At 52.1% G+C, this 21,795-nt stretch overlaps 1 protein-coding gene across 1 annotated transcript in view; it reads left to right on the plus strand.

Annotated features, from left to right (window-relative positions):
- Positions 1–21,795, plus strand: part of nrp2a (neuropilin 2a) — a 73,370-nt gene that overhangs the window by 44,767 nt on the left and 6,808 nt on the right. Inside the window, exons 3-14 of the mRNA XM_067260996.1 lie at positions 793–1,029; positions 2,132–2,287; positions 2,478–2,647; positions 3,183–3,338; positions 9,031–9,175; positions 10,169–10,521; positions 10,627–10,771; positions 15,464–15,544; positions 15,783–15,938; positions 18,475–18,740; positions 18,871–18,967; positions 20,416–20,448. Coding sequence (XP_067117097.1) covers positions 793–1,029; positions 2,132–2,287; positions 2,478–2,647; positions 3,183–3,338; positions 9,031–9,175; positions 10,169–10,521; positions 10,627–10,771; positions 15,464–15,544; positions 15,783–15,938; positions 18,475–18,740; positions 18,871–18,967; positions 20,416–20,448 — 1,995 coding nt within the window. The remainder of the gene's footprint in view (positions 1–792; positions 1,030–2,131; positions 2,288–2,477; positions 2,648–3,182; positions 3,339–9,030; positions 9,176–10,168; positions 10,522–10,626; positions 10,772–15,463; positions 15,545–15,782; positions 15,939–18,474; positions 18,741–18,870; positions 18,968–20,415; positions 20,449–21,795) is intronic.

The following is a 21,795-nucleotide window of genomic DNA, read 5'->3' on the forward strand; positions in this document are numbered from 1 at the left end:
CCTGTCTACGTCTCTGTTTCAGCAGCGCTGGTTAGCGCCTCCAGCCCCTGTGTTGGCCGTGCGTCGCGCCGAAAGAGGGAAAAAGCGAGAGACCGACTGAGAGACAGGGAGAGAGAGAAGAGAGAGAGAGAGAGAGAGGGATGGGAGGGCTGACGAAACGCCACGTCCCTCTTCATCGCCGCGCGCCTCCATGAAGCCGTCGTGACTCGGGCCCCCTCGGTCTCCCCTGTGAGCCGGAGCGGTGCATGATGGGAAGTTTATGCGGGCCTCGGCATCTGTCTGGGCGCGAGGCGCCGCCCCGGGCGCATCAATCTGCACGGCTGATGAGCCGGCAGGGACGGCCCGGCGCAGCTCGGATCGTTTACGGTCGTTTGTTTTCTCGGTCTTCCCGCTCCGTTTCTCAGAAGGGTTGTGTTTACGTTCTTGATGCGCGGGGACCAAAGGTGACTGACGGAGATGTCACAAAGAGAGGGACGTGCTGAAGGGAGTGTGTCACTTTCTCCACAAAACAACAGCCACTCTCGCATCATAATTAGCGCGTGTTTGTGTCTGTGTGTTGGTGTGTGTGTGTAATTGCGGCTGTGTATGATGGCGTGTGTGTGGGGAGGGGGTGTAACTGTGTGTGTGTGCATGCGCGCGTGTGTGTGTGTGTCTTAATTTGAGCACAGCCATATTAGTGTGCTGTCATGGCAGCGCTGCGGTGACAAATGGTTTTGTAAAGTGCCCCCAACAGGAGCATGTGATTGCTTGTGTGTGATGGATCGTTCACGATGCGACATGTTTGTTCCCCAGGATCGGAGTTCTGTTTCCGGAATTTCACCAGTTCTTCCGGGGTGATCGAGTCTCCGGGCTTCCCGGACAAGTACCCCCACAACCTGGAGTGTTCCTACATCATCATGGCCCCGCCCCACATGGACATCACCCTGACCTTTCTGACCTTTGACCTGGAGAACGACCCCCTGCTGGTGGGAGTGGGAGAGGGCGACTGCAAGTACGACTGGCTGGACGTGTGGGATGGTCTTCCCCAAGGTGAGGTCACACACACACGCTCTCTCTCTCACACACACACACACCTGCTCACGCACAAATGCACACGTTCAAATCAAATGTTTTTCTGGCGAAAGAGGTCACTTAAATGTACAGATAGGACAGGCGACACAGCCAGGATAGTAGTCATGTATGTACATACTGATGTGTAAGGACTTAAAATATTTGATGAAAGGACTAGATTTCCCTCAACACTGGGTCTGTCATGCTCCTAGGTTCACCCTGCAAGCACCAGGTCTTTCCCATGACCAGCTTCCTCCCCACAACAACAACACCCTCCATCACCCCCTCCCCCTCACTCCTTCACTTTCCCCCTCCTTATCACAACACTTCCTTCCTCTCCGCGGAGAGTGAGAGTGAGGGGCATGATGGGTATCGCAGTCCTAGGGGGGCGGGGTTGTCTAAAGGCAGCCTATCGCGATGGATCAGGAAGGGAAGGGAGCCCACTGGAGAGTGCCAGATCAAAGTTGTGGTTCCTATCAGCCGACAGCACTGTGGACAGGAGGAGGGAAGGAAAGAAAGCATTATTGGAATGCAGAGCCAGCTCCGAGTTTGTTAATACTCCAGCTCAGTCAGTAAACAAAAAAACTATTAAAGAATGGATTTTTGTGTGAGAAACATTGAACTCGAAATTGATACTAGTTGTGTCCTTAAAGGGAGGTGAAATGGAGCCTTGGGTGGGTTCTAGTTCCTAGCAGAGAGACTGACGGTGGAGGAGGGAGGGGAGGGGAGAAAGGCAGGAGCAGATCAAGCTGACCATGCAGCTGTCCAGGAGAAGTGTCTTGGGTCTAATCCTGTTGACTTGGTGGGATTGAGATGGAAGCTGTGACAGTCTGTGCGTGTGTGTGTGTGTGTGTGTGTGTGTGTGTGTGTTTGTGAGGCTGGTCTCAGGACAGTTCTCAAAGCCAGGGGTGAGGTCTCAGACACACCCTTTAATCTCAGGCTGAGTTAGAGATTTACAGTGCAAATATGAGATAACGAAGGGAGAGACAGTTTATTTATTTATTTTTTACTCCTATTCCAACATAGAATATCATCTCATCGTTTAAGCTAAACCTATATGTGGTTGTTTGTTTGTCCCCAGTGGGCCCCCTGATTGGTCGGTACTGTGGCACCAAGATCCCTCCTGAGATCCAATCATCGTCCGGTCTCCTGGCCTTGTCGTTCCGCACTGACATGGCTGTGGCCAAGGATGGCTTCTCTGCTCGCTACAACATGACACACAAGGAAGTCACCGACAGTGAGTAGCATTATCTCTCTTTATCTCTCTTTCACTATTTTCTCTATGAATATGTATTTTTTGCTTTCTCCATCTCTCTCTCTCTCTCTCTCTCTCTCTCTCTGTGTCTCTCTCTCTGTCCTCCATCTCTCTCACTCCATCTCTCTCTCTTTCCTGACGGTGCTCTCTCTCTCCTCCCTGGTCTCCCCAGCGTTCCACTGCAGCACAGCGTTCGGTCTGGAGTCTGGGAAGATCTCGGACGAGCAGATCTCGGCCTCCTCCTCCTTCTACGACGGCCGCTGGTCTCCTCGCCAGGCTCGCCTCAACAACATGGACAACGCCTGGACCCCCAGCGAAGACAGCAACAAGGAGTTCATCCAGGTACCGGGCCTACACACACACACACACACACAAAGTAAATGCATGCTCGTATCTACATTTTATTTTTTTATTGTTGTGCACACATGCAAACACAATCACACACACAAACACATACACACAAACACACACAACCATGCAGCATGCACTAATGATGTGCAGAGTGCATGCTGACCCTTTTGATTGATGAGGGTGCTGTTCAGGAATGCTATGGAATGCTGTGCCATTGATCTCTGCCTGCAGCATCCCACCCCCCATGACACAAACACACGCACGCACGCACACACACACACACACACACACTCAATTTTAAGGCTCTCCTCAGCAGCAGTCAGGGACAACTCCTCCTGTCTGTGTGACAAATAGATACTGTCCCTGTCTCTGGTACCTGGATAAGCTTCATCCCTCTCTCTCTCTCTCTCTCTCTCTCTCTCTCTCTCTCTCTCTCTCTCTCTCTCTCTCTCTCTCTCTCTCTCTCTCTCTCTCTCTCTCTCTCTCTCTCTGTCTCTCTCTCTCTCTCTCTCTCTCTCTCTCTCAGGTGGACCTTCACTTCCTCAAGGTCCTGACGGGCATCGCCACCCAAGGCGCCGTTTCCAAGGAGACCACAAAGTCGTACTACGTCACCACGTTCAAGCTGGAGGTCAGCACCAACGGCGAGGACTGGATGACCTACCGCCACGGGAAGAACCACAAGGTACAGTAGGAGAACCCAGCCATGGAACCCTGAGGTGCAGCAGGGGGAAAAAACACCTAGAACGACCAGGTGGTCAGACCAAGGAGATAATGGGAGTATATGGGGAGAAAATAAATACATTCATCCCCCCGGTCCACTCTTGGGATACTCATCCATAAAGATCCTCGGGGATCTTTATGGATGAGAGTCATGACCCCAGTCTGGGAGGAGGGCAGCAGGGGAGGAGGAAGAGGGCGCAAGAGAGGACAGGGGAGGAGGGAACCTGCCAAGCAAGAACAATGGAGTCCTCTGTGTGCCCTTATCTATCTCTGCTATTCATCATCCATTCCACACACACACATACCTGGGTTGTAAACACACCTGGTGCGTGGGCGAGCCCATGCTACTGTCTGTGGATGTACTGTATGGGAAGCTGTCCCTTTGGGTGGGTGTGTGTGTGTCTGTGTGTATGTGAGTATGCCTCGATGCATGTGCCTGTATGTTGTTTTCCTGTTTATAAGCTGGGCCCCTGGACAGTGGAATAACCCCAGCATATGGCTGCCAACACATAGGTTTAACGTAATCTCATCTAACGTCTGTGTTCACCTTTGACCCAGTAATACAGGTTGAAGACACAGTGAATGGCTGGTCGGGCAGGCCCAGTATAATCTGCTTTTAACTCCCCATCCGGCCGTGGGGCCCCTGTCTGTTACAGTGATTGCTTTGAGCCGAGGGGGGTCTGTGTGTGTGTGGTGGGGGAGAGTCTATATGAGGCGATTATTAGTGGAAATGGATTTAGACTTAAATGAGAAACTCCAGAGCGGCAACTTCCTCCCCCTCCCTCCACCATCCCTCCATCCGCCTTTGCTCCACCTCTGGTCTGACCGTCTAGAGTGTTTTGACGGGGATGGAAGGATGAGTGGATGAGAGGATGGAGGGGGTGACAGACAGGGGGGTGGACGGTAGGAAATGAGACATGGGGGGGGGGGGGTGGTTGATGTTGGTCAAGGTCCTGACGAGGTCCTGATTACTAATCCCCTGTGAAGACATGTCCATGCATACTCCTATACAACTCCTGTATACTCAGACACACACACACTGGTTCTGAGCTGATGTGTGTGTTCCGTGTCTACTAATCCAACAATAGTGGCGTGCAGACAGGGAGCTGGGCTGGGCTAAACCCCCAGAGATCCCCCAAGACTTTAAACCAGGAAGCACCACAGGGGGGTGTGGTGATGAGAGAGCAGAGCCTCCTCTCTGATTGGACAGACAGACTGATTGTTAGTTTGAAGCCGAAGCAATGGGGCATGGGGGTTGGGGGGGGGGTGAAGGTGTCAGTGTTTTCAGGTATGAATTAACTGTCAGTAAAGGGTCCATGCTTATCTGTCTCCATTCCTCTTCCTGTCACTTCCTGCTGACAGAGAGGGAGAGAGAGAGAGACAGACAGAGAGAGAGAGAGAGAGACAGACAGAGAGAGAGAGAGAGAGACAGAGAGAGAGAGAGAGAGAGAGAGAGAGAGACAGAGAGAGAGAGAGAGAGACAGAGAGAGAGAGAGAGAGAGATGGAGCGAGATAGACAGAGAGTGTGCGTGTTTGTCATGACTCAATGTGTGCGGGGGTGTGTGCGTGTGTCTGTGTACGTGTGTCTGTGTTTGTGTGTGCGTGTTTGTGCATGTACGCATATGTGTGTGTGTGTGTGGTCCGGCAGCAGGGGGGCGGAGCACGGTTCCGTGGCTAGCGACAGAAGGACAAGGAACCGTCGGCACGTTGACCTCGTCTGCGTGAAGGTTCACGCCCAGAGAGAGAGAGAGCGAGAGAATGCCTTGTGTGTGATTAAGAGCAGAGCACCACTGGAGCAAAGTGGAGGGGGCCGGTCCACTCCAGCGATCAGACATGCGTGACTCGTTAAGTTCACATCACGCAAAGCACACGTGACCCTCAGTCAAAGGAGCTGTTTCAGCAACACTCACGTACACACACACACACACTCATACATACACGCATGCAGTCATACTGTACACGTTCACGCGCGCACAAATGCTAACATTCCTTACACACACCCACGCCCTCTCAAACTAATATTGCTTTAAATGATAAACATGCATTGTGTTACTGGAAAGCATTGTGCTGGTGTGCTAAATCTGTCACATTGTAACCTAGCAGGAAAAAAACTGCCCACGCAGCAGTTTAGTCTGCCTCTCAATCACCCACCGTGTCTGACGCGCGCACGCACGCACACACACACCCCCTCCGTGTCTCTCACACATGAACGCTCACACACAAGCACTCTTCCATTTGAAATTGGGGCACAGAGGGAGACACTGACAAAAACAAGTGCGCAGGGGGGTGTAAGACCATTATGAAGGAGTGTACCTCAGTGTTTATTGGACGGACACACACACACACACACAAACACGCACACACAAACACACACACTCCAGCCCCGCTGGCCTCTCTTAGAGCCACCAGTAGAGAGCAGCCAGCTGGAACCAGTTCTTACTGTCAACATCTTCATACAGGGAGACAGAGAAAGAGAGAGGGAGACAGAGAAAGAGAGAGGGAGACAGAGGGAGGGAGAGGGAGACAGAGGGAGGGAGAGAGGGTGGAGGGGGATGAAGAGGAAGGGAGACAGAGAGAATAATGTCTTGTGCAGAGCTGGCCACATCTCCCAGTGGTGCCATCAGCTTCAAGGAAAACACGGCTGTGGAAACAGCGGAGTGCCGAAAGCAAAGAGAGAGAGACAGGGAGAGAGAGAGAGGGAGAGAGAGAGAGAGACAGGGAGAGAGGGAGAGAGAGAGAGAGAGAGAGAGAGAGAGAGAGAGAGAGAGAGAGAGAGAGAGAGAGAGAGAGAGAGAGAGAGAAAAAAAGTGGGAGAGAGAGAGAGAAAGTGGGAGAGAGAGAGAGAAAGCGGGAGAGAGAGAGGAAGAGAGAAAGCGGGAGAGAGAGAGAGAGAGACAGGAGAAAAAGACAGACAGAGGTAGTGGGAGAGAGAGAAATTGTGAGCAAGAGGCAAACACGGAAAGCGAGAAACAGTGAGATGGAAAACGAATTACCTAGTATATGCAGCAGCACGAAGGTAACGCAGAGCATGTGTGCGAGTTTGTGATCTGTCAATATGTAGACCTGTGTGTGTGTGCCTACCCTCTGCTTCTCCTTCACGGTGACCCCGTTCTACTCTGGGGTGATCAATAGTTAAATACCCATGGTGTCCTGTTTGTGTCCATCATAGAGTCGGACTGTCACCCTGGGGGAGGGAGGGGAGGGGAGGGGGGGGGGCACTCAGGGTGGGGTTCGTTATAATTTCATGACCCGCCACACGAGGAGACACAACATGACATCATGAATAATTAAGCCCGTCCATCCCTGTGCTCGGCAGAAGGGGCGGAGCTTCCTTTCCCACCCCCTCGTCGCTAGGCAGATTACAGGGGTCGCCCGGGCGACAGACTAATGCCCCCGCCCTCTCCGATGCAGCGGCAGACTCCACACCATAAACAAGCACTCGTACACCATCACACACACCTAGAGCTGCCAGGCACCAGACACACACACACACACACCACCACCTCCTCCGCCCTGCCGACAGCCCCACCCACCTGTCTGCAGTGATCACCAGGACAGATGGGAGTAGCAGCTCCACATGTTTGAAATTCAGGATCCAGGGAGTCAGGTGGCTGAGCGGTTAGAGAATTGGGCTAGTAATCAGAAGGTCGCCCGTTCGATTCCCGGCCGTGCATAATGACGTTGTGTCCTTGGGCAAGGCACTTCACCCTACTTGCCTCGGGGGAATGTCCCTGTACTTACTGTGAGTCGCTCTGGATAAGAGCGTCTGCTAAAATGACTAAATGTAAATGTAACTCGATTGTCGCACTGTCACCGTGACCGCGGGTGGGGGGGCCAAGGTGATCAGTTGTTGGGTCCCAGCTGCGTGCTCCGTCCGCTGCCCTCTGACCCTGCTGACAGGCGTGAGGGGTGGGGTCAGAGGTCAGGATGAGACCCCCCGCAGGCCCCCTGGGTAGAGGAAGAGGAAATGGAGGGAACTGGGGATGAATCTTTTTCTCGGGTTCCTCTTACCTCACTCCACGTTTTCCCATATTTTTTGTGGCTTTCCAGCCCAATTTTCAATTCCAGCCTCTTTTCCCTCTCTCCCTCTCTTTCTCCCTGTGAGGTCACAGTCTGTGTCCCCCTGGTGTTCTGTCATGCTCTGTCTCCCAGAAGGAATGTTCTGATTGGTTGAGACGGGTCAGTGGCACCCAAGGCTGCTCCCCCACACACAGGTGGACACCTAAGAAGTGGTGCTGTTTGTCCTCCAGCCCAGTGCGTGCGTGTGTGAGCCTGTGTGTGCGTGCATGCATGCATTCGTTTGCGTGTTTGAATGTATGAAAGCGTGCAAATGGGTGTGTGCGAGCTTTGTGTGTGTCTGTGTGTGCATTTGTTGGCATGCGTGCGTGCGTGTGTTTGTGTGTTTCCTCTTCTCGTATGAAGGCCAAACCACAGCTCTTTGCTCAGCACTAAACCCAGCAGCGGACAGACTCCCGGTTCCAGCTCCTCCCAGTGGAGCTGACCCTGTCACGGTTCAAACCCAGCTTCAGGCCTTCGTTTCAAGTCTGTCTGAAACTATAAACGTAGATGTGAAACTCTTTGTGAAACCATTTTTTTACTGTATTTTTTTTATGTTCTTTACTTGACTAAGCCAGTCTGTTTTTCTGAGTCTGCTGTCTCTGAGGGCCACAGTACTGGTCTGTCTGTGTGTGATATGGTGGCTGCTGATAGTGGCTTTGGTCCCATATCCAATACTGTGTCTAGGAAGTCCCTATAGACTGATGGACCGACAGTTAACAGTTCACAGTGTGTGTGTGTGGTGTGTGTGTGTGTGTGCTTTATCACATCCCTATGGAGAACCCTGCGGTTTCCTGCATCTGTGTGCTTTCAAACTGTCAATGACCCACACGAAACAGGAAGTTGGTGGGACTTGGGGGGGCGGGGCGGATGCGAGGAATGAAGGACAGATGATCAGAGGGAGGGATGACGGCAGACAGAGAGCAAACAGAGGGAGGGAAAGGGAAGGTGGGTCAGACACCGGAGATAGAGAGCTTGTTTTCGGAGTATGTCGAAGGTGTGGTTTCAGGAAGGGCTCTGGACACCAGGGAGAGTAAAGGAGGTTCCTCTCTGACCAGGAGCATGCTGGGACGTCTCTCCTTCCTGAAGAGGAAGAGAGCCATCTCCTCCAATCCCATCTGCCCTTTGACCTCCCAACCCTCCCCCTGAAGGAGACGGGGGGGCGGGATTGGGAGGGGGCGGACATAGCTGCTCTAGGACGGGCACCACAGGAAGTGTGCTCCCCTCACATCCTGCCCACCTGGGGGGGAGGGGGGGGACTTCCTGTGAGATGCAATCGTGTCTGTCCCTGTCATGTTGTTTCACCTCAGGGTGAAGATGTAGAAATAGACGGATAGATAAAGCACCCATCTTCCCATCCCTCCATCGCTCCATCCATCCTTCTGTCCACCGTCCCCCCCCCCGCCTTGAGCACCGGGAACACATAGACAGCTGCACTCGTGTCATTGGATATCTGTTTGCTTTGTCTCTGCTTTGGCCCCGCCTGTGTTTGTGTGCAGCAGAGCAAGACTCCACTGTGGGCTCAGTGTGTGTGTTTGTGTGTGTGTGTGTGTCAATCTAAACATCCCCTATTGTGTGTGTGTGTGTTTGTTCCTCAGGTGTTCCATGCTAACACAGACCCATCGGAGGTGGTTCTGAACCGCGTGCCCCAGCCTGTCCTCGCCCGCTTCGTCCGTGTCCGGCCCCAGACCTGGAGGAACGGCATCGCCCTGCGCTTCGAGCTCTACGGCTGCCAGATCACAGGTGTGTGTGTGTGTGCGAGGGCGCATGCCCGTCACGGGGGGGAGGGGGGAATCGCTCCGCCCATCATAATTGCTCCCTCATCATTTCGCTGCACTCTGGGGTTTCAACTCAGGAGCCCTCGGAGAGTGAGACACGTCTGTAAACATTGTGTGTTTACCAGCTACGCCATCGAAAAGCCAGCTCTTTGATGACGCCGGTGGGCGGCATTTATTCGTTGTGGTTGTTTTTTTTCGTTTTTGTGCGATTTAACTCGCTTACGTGCGCTTGTGTATTCATGCCTGTGTTGTTGTTGCCTGTGTCAAACAGTCCCACTCACAAAATCATATTTTACAACCACACGCCCAGAAAGACACACACCGACATAGAAGACCCTGAACTCTACTCACGACCAAACGCGCCTTCCCTCCATCGCTCTCACCCATGTCTCTCGAACTCTCTCTTTTACTCTCTCACATCCTTACACACTTTGCGATTCCTCCCGAGCCAGACAATCTGTCTGATATTGCTGGACACGATATTAGACACCATCTAATATTCATGGTGCTCTATTCACTTTCACATCAAGAGCTGTGATTCACTTTGCTCTCGTAGACCACCAGCACAGTTGCGTTTTTCTCAGGTACTCGTAGTACACACACCTCCAATGCAGTGACCTCAGAGATACATACACACGCGTTCACTTCCTGTGCCGTACATGCGTAATACAGCAAGCTCTGCTTGTGCTATGACATAACTGCATGAAACTTTGATCTGTGTACTCTTCCGACCACCGTCAGTCCTCCTAATGTTCTCTCTCTCTCCGCCCCCTCCCATCCCACTGTCCTCCTTCTCTACCTCTTTGTCTACCCGTCACCGCCTTTCTCTCTGGTCCTCCTTTCTCTACGCCTCTCCCTCCCTCGCTTTCATTCAACCTTGCCTACCACCGCCATTCATCCCCCTCTCTCTCTCTCACTGTCTCTCTCTCTGTCTCTCTCTCTCTCCTCGCCACCATAGATGCTCCATGTTCAGAGATGCAGGGCCTCCTCTCCGGCCTGCTCCCAGACACCCAGATCTCGGCCTCGTCTGTCCGGGACATGATGTGGTCTCCCGGGGCAGCCCGTCTGGTGGCAAGCCGCTCCGGCTGGTTCCCCGCCCCCGAGCAGCCCCTGGCCGGGGAGGAGTGGCTCCAGGTGGACCTGGGGGTCCCCAGGACGGTGCGGGGCGTGATCACCCAGGGGGCGCGGGGTGGAGAGACGGGGGCGGGCAGCACCGACAACCGGGCCTTCGTTCGGAAGTACCGCGTGGCTCACAGCCTGGATGGGAAGGATTGGGGCTTCATCATGGACAGCAAGACCAGTCTGCCTAAGGTTGGTGTGTGTGTTCACTTGTGTGTTGAAGCAGAGCTTCAAAAACTGTATCCAGGCCAGGATGGTGATGTTAACGGGGCGTGCTGTGTGTTGTGTGTGCGTCAGGTGTTTGAGGGGAACACCCACTATGACACTCCGGAGCTGCGGCGCTTTGAGGAGACCGTGGCCCAGCTGGTCAGGTTCTACCCCGAGAGGTGGTCTCCTGCTGGCATCGGGATGAGGGTGGAAGTCCTCGGCTGTGACCTGCCAGGTACCAATCAGCGTGTGTGTGTGTGTGTGTGTGTGTGTTTGTGTGTGTAACACACGCCGCACTAGCCGTTTGAGGGTGTGTTGACCAAGATTGGGAAAAAGGCTCGGAAATTTGGAGAGGGAGGTGGTGGGGGTTTGGAAGAAGAGTGGAGTGTGGTTGGGTTTTAGGAATCCATCCCTGAGGTACTGTATTCTGTGTGTGTGTGTGTGTGTGTGTGTGTGTGTGTATGTGTGTGTCCTGGTGTGGTCTGTTCTCCAGATGTGAGCAATAGCTGCAGACACATCTGGAATCTTGACTCTCACTACTGACTGCTCCCACTGCACTATACAGGACGCCTGAACTACAGCACAGAGCAGTGGGCCTAACACCCCCACAGAAACACACACATGCACAAACAAACACACACAATCACACACACACACTTGAATGCACACCCAGTACCTTATCCCTCAGTGGGATACCTGAAGGAAAGTGTTGACAACGAGGTTCGAAACACACATTAGGTTCCTACTGGAACTTACACACACAGGCTGTCTGAGACACGAGTTCACACACACACACACGCACACACTCTTGCTGTGTGTTAATGGCCTTGTTCTCCCCCTGCTCTGCACTGGTGAGGAGAAACAGCAGAGGGATGAAATATTAAGAAGACTACATCACCCTCACACACCGCTGAACAGTGCCACACCCACACACCCACACATATAAACATCAGACATCTGCTACCCCACAAATACCCTAGATACCCACACACATGCTCACATGACCGTCACACACATAAACACATTCACGCTTGGCCATCATCCGTCTCCAGCCTGGTAAACACGCACACACACACTTCCTTATCCCACGAGAACAACTGACACTGTGAAACTACTTGGACATGTCTCCCTGCTGCCATAACCACTGCTCTCTAACACCAACCCCCCCCCCCCCCCCCCCCCCCCAAACCTAGAGGACATGGACTGATCCTTCCAAATTCGATGTTAAATCCCCTTCACACCTGAAGTGGAGAAGACTATTGTATCTAGAAACAGGGGCTCATCCGTTGGGATAGCTTCTACTGCAATCCTGTGTAGGGTCAGAGGTGTTTACCGACTACCTCTCCTTGCATATAAACGTCTCATTTCCTGTTCCCTCCATCCCATTACTTCTCCCCACCCCCAGTTTTTTTCACTCCTCTCATCCTTTTTCTCCCCCCGCCTCAATCTTTCTTCAAACACATGGTTCTGTTTCCATTCTCCTTTTCTCGGCTCGCTCTCCTCTCCTCTCCCTGTTCCCACCCCGAGGCCCAGTGCGTGGGTCTGTCAATGTTTTTGTTCTTTCCCTCCTCCCTTCCTCCTGTTTCTCATCACTCACTCCCCCTCTTCGCACTCTTGTCGGTCCACACTGTTGTTCTGGTTGGATCACATCTCTCTCACACGCACACACACGTACATTAATACATACATATATCTCTGGTGTCACAGCTGCATGCATACATCATCTTTAATCTATCAAGATCGATACAGTTTCACTTCAAATGTAGCTATTCATGGGTGTACCTTCAGCATAGAGAAAAATCCTTAAAACGGTTGCCAGGGTCTGAGTATTCCTCTGAGAGAAATAGGAGCCAGTGTGGGGTGATGACCTCCCTCCTAGCAGAACCACTACCTTACTGATGTCTTCTGAATCACTGAGAAAGCAGCCAGTTTTCCCAGCATGCATCCTGAGGATTGTGTGCACGCTGCCAAGAAGAGATTTACAGAAAGGCTTTCTACATAATTGAAGTTTTTTTGTGTGTTTTTTTCCTCTGCTCATATATTGCTGACTAAGTTCCTTTGGAAAGATCTATGGCTGTTTTCCAGAAAGGGTTGTGTGTGTGTGTGTGTGTGTGTGTGTGTGTGTGTGTGTGTGTGTGTGTGTGTGTGTGTGTGTGTGTGTGTGTGTGTGTGTGTGTGTGTGTGTGTACCCCGATGTGTGTTTGCATGTGTGTGTGAATGTGTGTGTACATTCATTCCTTTGAAATCCCCCAGCAATCCCCCTTAACTCTGTAACATCAGACTGGTACCCCAGACCCTTTAGGATGAGCCCATGCACCAGGTGGCCCATCACATCAGCAGGTGCTGCCCTGCACAGGAAAGACCACTGCTGCACCAGGGGGCCTCCTGCTGCACCAGGGGGCCCACCTCTGCAACAGGGGGCCTCCTGCTACACCAGGGGGCCCACATCTGCACCTGGGGGCCCACATCTGCACCAGGGGGCCCACTTCTGTACCAGGGGCCCCACCTCTGCAATAGGGGGCCTCCTGCTGCACCAGGGGGCCCACTTCTGCAACAGGGGGCCCCTGGTGCAGCATGGGTTCCTTTCCTGCGCAAGGAGGCCTTCATTTGCAACAATCAATCCTTACTTACAGGAGGCATTGTCTTGCAGCTCAGTAGCAGCTTGCTCGCACATGTCAAGTGGAGACCCTGGGGCTAGGCAAGCAGGTCACAGTCTCCCAGCCCTTCTCCCCTACCCCCGACACCTCTGTCACACGCCACAAAAGGTCAGCACGTTTACACTGTGACAAGGCCTGACCTTTGAAAGCACAGACTCAAGGGCTTGGAAGAATCTTAATAGACTCATATGAGTGTGTAAGGTGTGTGTGTGCGCGTGTGTCGGTAGAGACGAAGAGAAAGGCTTTTCCTGAGTTGAGAACAGTAGATATACAAATAAGAGGAAGAAGACCAGAAGGATGACGGGAGAGAGACAGAGACATAGAGAAGAGAGAGAGAGAGAGAGGGAGGGAGGGAGGGAGGGAGGGAGGGAGGGAGGGAGGGAGGGAGGGAGGGAGGGAGGGAGGGAGGGAGGGAGGGAGGGAGGGAGGGAGGGAGGGAGGGAGGGAGGGAGGGAGGGAGGGAGGGAGGGAGGGAGGGAGGGAGGGAGGCTGTAAAAGGCTCTCATCTGATAGAAAGGTTAGAGAAGAGTGGGGTCTCCTCGGTGCCCGGTGGCCCTCTCTGTCTCTGGGCGGTGATTAGAATCTTATTAGGTGGTTAATAGCTGAGGTAAAGGCCGTGACATTAACGTGGGGTTAATGTCAGGACCGTCCCCCTGCCGGGCACATCCCCTTCATGTGAGCCGTCCATCCTGCTGCGACCCCCGCCGCGCCGTTTCCACAGGAAGTCCCTTTGTTGCATATTCCGTAAAACGGATTCAATCAGCCTCCCCTTCATGTTTGTTGTCCTTGATGCCTTAAAAAGGCGAGGGGCTCCTGGTGCGTTCGCCGCGCCACGGAATGAAAGGGAAAAAAAAACCATCACACCGAACGCCGGCACCCTTTCCGTCGCCCCCCCCCCCCCCGGCGATGTGCTCCGCGCTTGACGGATCCAGATGCGGGAATGGGCCGTTCCAGATGTTTGTTTGTATCGTTTGTGTTTTTCTCCTCCTCTAATCATTGCTTTCTCTCGATGATCCATGGCCTGCCTGTGCCTCTCAACCCCGAGCCCTGTCAACAAAGTCCGTCGGCCCCACCTGGAAATAGTTGTAGTGCCGGCCAACCACCCTGACCTTCTTAAATCCTTGAAAACTGAAATCCCTGCTACACGGGTAGTATGGTTTACCATGTACCCTGCTTGTGGTGCTTGTGTGTGAGGGAGGTTAAAGACTGACACACAGGGCCAGACATGTAGGATAATGTGATTAGGAGCTTGGTTAAATCATAGCTAAGAAGCAGACAGTCACGACCCTCACCCCCCCTTTCTCTCTGTCTCTCTGTTTCTTTTTATCTCTAACTCTCTCTCTGTGTTTTCTCTCTGTCTAACTCTCTCTCGTTGCATCAGAAAGTGGGGCTACCCCTTTCCATCTGCTCATAATAGCAGAGGTCGTTATCCCGGCTAACATTCCTGAAGAAGACTGCAGAGCATGTGGTGGAACTGGGAGGTGTTTTACAGATGTGTGTGTGTGTGTGTATGTGTGTGTGTGTGTGTGTGTGTGTGAGTTTCTGCGTGAGGACGCGTGCGTGCGTGCGTGTGTGTTTAAATGTTTGTATTTACCGAAAAAGACATGAGCAGTATACCTCCCACTCACGCAGACAAACAGACATGGACGCAAGTCCTCGCACACCCCTTGTATGTCTTCCCTGTCATTTCCTTGTTGTGGGAGTTCTGGGTTTCGAGAGACCCCCCCCTCTGTCTCCTAGAAGGAAACTGTGACCGCTCACACACTCTCGTGCACGCTGTGCTCCCTGACAGAGGCTTTTCCCATGAGGGTGTGTGATCAAGCCAAGGTCGAGGAGAGATAGTGAGGCCCATCCATCAGCCATTGAGACTGTGTGTGCGTGCGTCTGTCTGTGTGTGTGTGTGTGTGTGTGTGTGTGTGTGTGTGCGGCCTGACCAGGCCTTGGAGACAGATGCCTGTGCTTACAGACACAACATCACTGGGCCTCAGGGGCTATCTCTGCCTGTCTCAGCCTGTCTCTAAACCTTGTGGGAGGGATGGAGGGAAGGAGGGAGGGAGGGATGGACTGTTAGATGATGACCTCATACTTTCACTCTCTCGCTCATTTTCCGAAAACCGTCTGGAAGCAAAGGGATTATTACCCCGTCTAAATGTCTATCTAATTATATTGGAGATTCAAGCAACTTTCTGTCAATTTCTTTTTGTTTTGAAAAGTGGTAGATGTGACAGGCGCCGGAAATGATGTATGTTTATTTTGTGTGATCCCCATAGAAACCAGCACTCTGGCTGACACGGCCACGCCCACGGTGTCTGTCCACATGAACGCCAGCACGGGCCCGAGTTCGGCCACAGGTGAGACGGCCGGTCTATGAATAATGTCCATTCATTAATTCTCCCATGAACTCCTTTGTTGAATCCCCTGAAATAATCCACATACCGTTTGTTAACCAATTAAAATGTCACGTCTGTCTTTTTTGTTGTTGTGAGAATGTATTTTTCCAATGACTTGAAATCAGGGCTTTTTTCTCACTGGCAATTTCTTTTTTTTCCCCACCACCCATCTGTCAACTGGCACTTTGCTGTCAAGTAGCCAGCTCCTCGCCTTCGATGGGAGGGCTCTGTGACTTTGACAAGGGTCTGTGTGGATGGACCCATGACCCCAGCGCCCCTCTGCACTGGTCTCTCCACATCAGCTCCAGAACCCCAGCACAGGGCAGCAGCCCGGACAGCACTCTCCCCACCATGGGTGAGTGTTCGCGGGCACAGCGTCGCAGAGAACCCCCCCTCCCCCCCGCCCCCCATGTCTTTCCCTAGCTCCACTCGTTCGGTATTCCTACACATTTCGCTTATAGGGTTTGAGTCCCAGCTCCTATTTTGCCGTCCTAAAATGTAGGTCACACGCGTTTATATATTCACACACATACAATATGTTCATACTGTTCACACTGTGTCATGTAGCATTGTCGGTTTGGGATTATGAAGCCATGGGGCTACTTAGAACTCGTGCTCAGTGTGAAGGAAACGTGTCACTGGAACACGAGCGCCAGGATCATGGGAGGAAGGGGTTAAGACCCGGTAGCTCTAATTAAGTTCAGAGCAGGAGATTCCAGAGGAAAAGCAGCATTCCCAGCAGAGCGTCCTCAGCACTCGATTACCTTGGAGGCAGATCCCTGGATGCTAAGTAGACTTCCATGTACTTAGAGCCTCCTTGAAGAAATTATTATTCATTTCCCTTCATACATGCGCTGAGGATCAAAAAATGAAGCTTTTGGCATATTAATTTAAGAAAGGAGCCGTTTTCTTGTGGGGTTTCTGACTTTTAGTTTGAGGTTCTTGCAGTCACTGGGAAGGGATTGTTATCCTGACCTTGTTTCAAAATTCATTGGTTTTGATTTAGTTCAAATGGGTTTCAATGAAAGATTTAACAAGCCATGGATCCAGCTGGAGAGAATTATAGGGGGCGCGTGCAGCCTTACTGCACGTGCTCAGAAGTCTCTCGTGTCACCTGGGCCCCAAGAACAGGGAGGCGTTCACCGGGGCAACGGACGGTTTCCAAAACGTTTTTGAAGCGTGACCTATTTACCTCGTAACAGTCTTCAACGTGACTTCAAAGCGGGTGTGTTTGTCAGCAGGGCTGGCAGCAGTTCCCTAGCACTGTCAGGTTGGATGCTGTGTATCTACAGCGACGCTTCCCGGCTGCAGGACCTGGTATCAGGTTTTATATCGGCGTCCTCGGGGTCCCGATAGAGGTCTTAGGTCAAAAGTGCTAGCCAAAATATCCAATCACAAGACTGTGCTAGCCCTCTGGGTGTTGACGTTTCCCTGACCCACAGACCTACAGACAAAGCGACCGCCTAACCTCTTAGTGCAGAACAAGACTATCAAAGCTTCCCTCGTACCCCCCCCCCCCCCCCCTAAACTAGACGTGTGTTTAATAAATGGAGCATCGCCTACGTTTAGCTGCGGGGGACTACTGTGAAATGGATTAATAATGTTTCTGGCTCTGTATGTGAGCATGAGGCGCTGACTAGAGAACAAGCGACAGAACAATGGCTTCAGAAGAGGCTGATGGAGGTGCGGAGAGATGGGTTTCGAAACGCTTTAGGATCAGGCATAAAAAAGCACGAGGTCACACACACACACACACGCACAGACAGACAGGGTAAAGCAGACCCTATCGACACATCTCGCCACGACGCTCTTGTACAAAGAGACGCACACTCTCTTAAACATAGACACGCACTCATGCGCACGGTGCGGACTGAGTCCACACACAGACACACACACACACAGCGTAGGGTTGTGAAAGGCCAGGGGATGCCCTGTCACACATGCTGTCTGAAGTGTCACACACGCAAGTCTGGGTGCGTGGCAGGCAGAGAGGGGGGGGGCTGTCATCTTGGAGAAAGCCTTTTTCTCCCAGATAATATCACTGTGATCTGGTAGATGAAGCAGAGTGGCTACACACACACATGCACATCCCAACACACACTCCCAAACGCACGCGCACACACACACACACACTCTCACACACACATTCACAGCAGCAGCAGGAGCAGTGGCACACCATTAGAATCAGAAAGGGATTTACATATGGTGTATCTATTTCACAGACATTGTGATCATATGGCTGATATTAAGACTCACATAAAAAGAGATGACCTCAAAGGAATGCGATAGCGACCGCCATATTACACGCACGCACACACGTTTTCATTGTTCTTTGTTCCCTCCCCCCCCAACACAAACACACATCCGACTGCTTCAACACCCCGTGTCTGCATGGCGATAAACCATCAGAGATCGTTAGGAACATGTTGACACTGGATACTTTCCGGAAAGGCCACTTACATTAAAAAGGATTTCTCAACAGCTGCAATTAGCAGGCACACACGAATGTGCAAGCGCACACAAATCAAGATGTGGTCTCCGTTTGTACAATGGAATGTCAGTCGTCATCCAAGTCGACAATCTAAACATCCTCTGTGAACGACGGAGAGAGGAGGCAAGTGTTGGAGACAATGTTGTTGTGTAAGCACTACTACCTGGACGCCAATGGGAATGACTCCCTGGGGTTAGGTCTGAGTGTTGGTAAACTCCAGCGGAGATCGACTCCCTCCTCTCCCCTATTCTTCAGCCTGCTGTGTTTACGTGTCACATCCTGCGCCCATTGTGTGTCTGACCCTGGATTCGCAAGCCCGCTTCATTTCTAATGAACCTAGTGTGTCCGTGCTAACCTTGATTCTAACGTTCCGCGCAACCCGTGTGATCTCTGCCCCCAGACCCGAGCAGCTACCTGTACATCGAGGCCAGCCCTAAGACGGAGCAGCAGCGAGCCAGGATCCTGAGCCCCACGGTGGGGGCCGACACCGGGCCCCTCTGCCTGCTCTTCTCCTACCAGCTGTGGGGGGAGGCCCAGGGCAACTTGAGGGTGCTGCTCCGCGATGCCCACCAAGAGGAGACCCTCCTGTGGACCCTGAGGGGCGACCAGGGCCCCGTGTGGAAGGAGGGCCGCACCATCCTGCCTCGCTCCCCCAAAGAGTTCCAGGTACCCAACACCTCCATCCACCCCCCACCCCATCACCCAGAACAGGAGGTCTTGGGGAAGGGTTGTGGGATTAGCAGTGTTCTGGCAGGTGTGGGGTGTGTTCTAACCTAGCCTTCTGCTGGTCTGGCAGGTGGTGATGGAGGGGTACTTTGACCGCGGTACCACAGGTCACATCTGGATAGACAACATCCACATGGGTTCTGAAACGCGGCTGGAGGAGTGCACACGTAAGTCTGCGGAGGAGTGGACTGTGTTCAGACGCACACTCTCTCTCTCTCTCTCACACACACACAGACAGACAGACAGACACTGCCCTATGACCCTCCAGCGACCCACTTCCCTTCCTCCACCCGCAAGCCTCGCCAGCACTCCTTCTAAACGTCCCTCCTTCCTTCTCTCCTTCATCGCGCAGTCCTCCCCTTCCGTCACCTCCTCCTCTCCCCGTCGGGGTCTTTGAACTGTCACACTCGCGCTGCGACGAACGCCGCCCCTCTTCATCACCCTCCGCCCCTCCGCCCTGCTCCCCCCCCAACACACTCCCCCTGTTCCCGTCCCCTCAGTCGAGTCTTCGGGACAGCCTCGGCGCTCCATTAAAAGCCTGGAAGTTGAGATGAAAGGAAGAGAGGAAAATAACAGTGCTATTCCTCCGCAAGAAGAAGAATAGAAACTAGGCCACAAACGCCCTGTGGGCCCCGCGATGCTAATCTATGTTTCATTAGATTTCTCCTCTCCTCTCCTGCCGTATTTGTAAACAGAGCTTTTTCCAGAACCGTCAAAGGGAATTACTAGACAGACTCCTTTTTTTCTCCCAAGCAGCTCCAGTGCTGGTGTGAACGTCGCGGGCTAATCCAGCCGGAGCAGGGGCTTTGGTGAGGGGGCTTAACCAGATCAGAGACAGGCCGTGTGCTCAGAGCCAAACCTGCCGTCACCCGTATTGACTGACAGCCAAAACGTGCCTTTTCGAGTCCGGATGCAGAGACACCGTGTGAGCACGCGTTGTTTTTGCACGTGTGCGCGTGTTCGCCACACGTTTTGCGTCTGTGCGCATCGAAACAGCGGGATGCGTTACTGCAGAGTAGGTCAGAGATGACAGGCGAAATCACGTCGTCGTCGTCCCCCCCCCCGCGCGCGGCACCACGCCGCCATACAGGAAGTGCCGCCATGCTGTTTCCCCCTCTCCACCTCCGTCTCCCGTCCTCCTTGCTTGTCCCAAAGCATGCTGGGACCGTGCTTATCACCAGACACAGTCGAGGCTTTTTTTTCTCACAGCGCATTGGCGTTCCCTCCAAAAAGCCCCTTATTCCCAAGTCACCTCTCGCCCCCCCCTCTCGCCCTCCCCCTCCTCTTTGTTTCCATTCCAAGTAATCAAATGCAAGGTTGTGCTCTGTGTGTGAGCAACCAGCTAGCACCAACTTCCCTGTACTCCTGCGATAAACCCAAAGCCTTACCTTCACACGCTCCACTAAAAAGTCTCAACAAATGCACATAATAAACTCCACTTGAAAGTTGAATTCACCTGAGGAAAGTAGCAAGATTTCATAATTATTAAGCAAGGTTTTCCTCGAATTTCCCAAGGAATTTGTCTTGATAGTCTTGACATTTACTTGGCATTTGATTTGCCTCCACAAGCTATATTTTGAGTAATCATCTCTTTTTTGTTGTTGTTATTTTTCAGAGCCCTTCAGTGCCTTCCCTCCTGATATGACAGGTGAGTTGGCGCCGTGTTTGGTGACAGGATGTCATTTCCTGTTTGAATGTGCTTGCTTTTTGCTCGCTGGTCTGCACTGAACAGCTTTGGCTGATTCTCAAGATGGCTCATGGGGATTTTGTTTTGGTGGCAAAGATGAGAGGATGCCCTCAGAAATAAAGATTTGTCCAGGCAAGCCAATCTATTCTGAGCTGGTCTGAGGATGCAAGAGCTGTGCATTGCTTGGTTTATGCTGCCTTTCTTTCGTAATTGTGATTCTCAACAGCATCGGCATCAAAACGTTAATAAGCTTAAGTTATAGAGAACTTTCGACTGAAGTTGCTTTGACATTCGATCAAGGTAGACTCAAAACACTTTTAGTAGGAGATGTTTTTGAATAGACTTTTCAAGCTCTGTTAAACCGTTGGAATAAACTGAACTGAAAAAAAATTACCTCAAAGGGTACCTAAACCAAGGGCAACATACATTTTCGAGGCGTTCAAAAATAATATTTTTCTCATGTCTGTTTGATAATGCATACAGGATTTTCAATAGCAGTCTGTCTCATCAAAAAGAGACTCTCTGATGTATGAGATGGATGATGTGACTTGATGTTTAGTGTTCCGGCATCTCATACTGTGCTCCAATGAAAGAAGAGTTTGGCAGTTTGTGTTTGTAAAGTTGAAGTGTGTGCAATTTCACTGCTCTTCTCAGGGCTGCTCATATTAACACACACACATATACGCACACACACAGAGTCCCCAGTGGAAGTCATCAGATAGAGTGACTGAGCAGTGGTCCTCTCCTCAGCGCTCTCTAATGAGTGCGAGCTGTGTGCAGTAGCAGGTCTACGCACCATTTCCCCTCTGTCATTATGCGACACGGTCCAGGACTGTGCGTGGATTGAGCTTTGAGTCGAACACGCAACCTGTTCAAAAGGATTTCCACCTCTCTCTCTCTTTGTCTCTCTCTCTCTCTCCTTCTCTCTCTCTGCTTTTCTACCAGACTTGAAGTGACATAGTTAAGATCCTTGTTTAGCTCGAAGCTTTTGGACCACTGAAGACATTTGTTTCCCCTCTGCAGGCCTGTGTAAGTAGGCGTGTTCTTGGAGGAGTCTGTTTGTGAGATTGTGACGGAAACGTTGGAGGGATTTGAGGCCAGGGGATCAGAGTGGAGGAGCAGTTGGGATCGTATCCAAGGACATATATGGCTTGGCTTAGAGAGGAGAGAGCTGGCCAAGAGAATGAAGGAGAATGTAGCAAAAACAAAGATGGGAACAGGAGGATCTGTTTTCAAGATGAATTCTCACCCCAGGCAGCCTGACATTCCCAGCTACGTATCAACTGAGAGGGAGTTTGGAAGCTACCA

Source organism: Osmerus mordax, chromosome 22 (genome assembly GCF_038355195.1).
Source record: "Osmerus mordax isolate fOsmMor3 chromosome 22, fOsmMor3.pri, whole genome shotgun sequence".
In the NCBI taxonomy this organism is placed as follows: Eukaryota; Metazoa; Chordata; class Actinopteri; order Osmeriformes; family Osmeridae; genus Osmerus; species Osmerus mordax.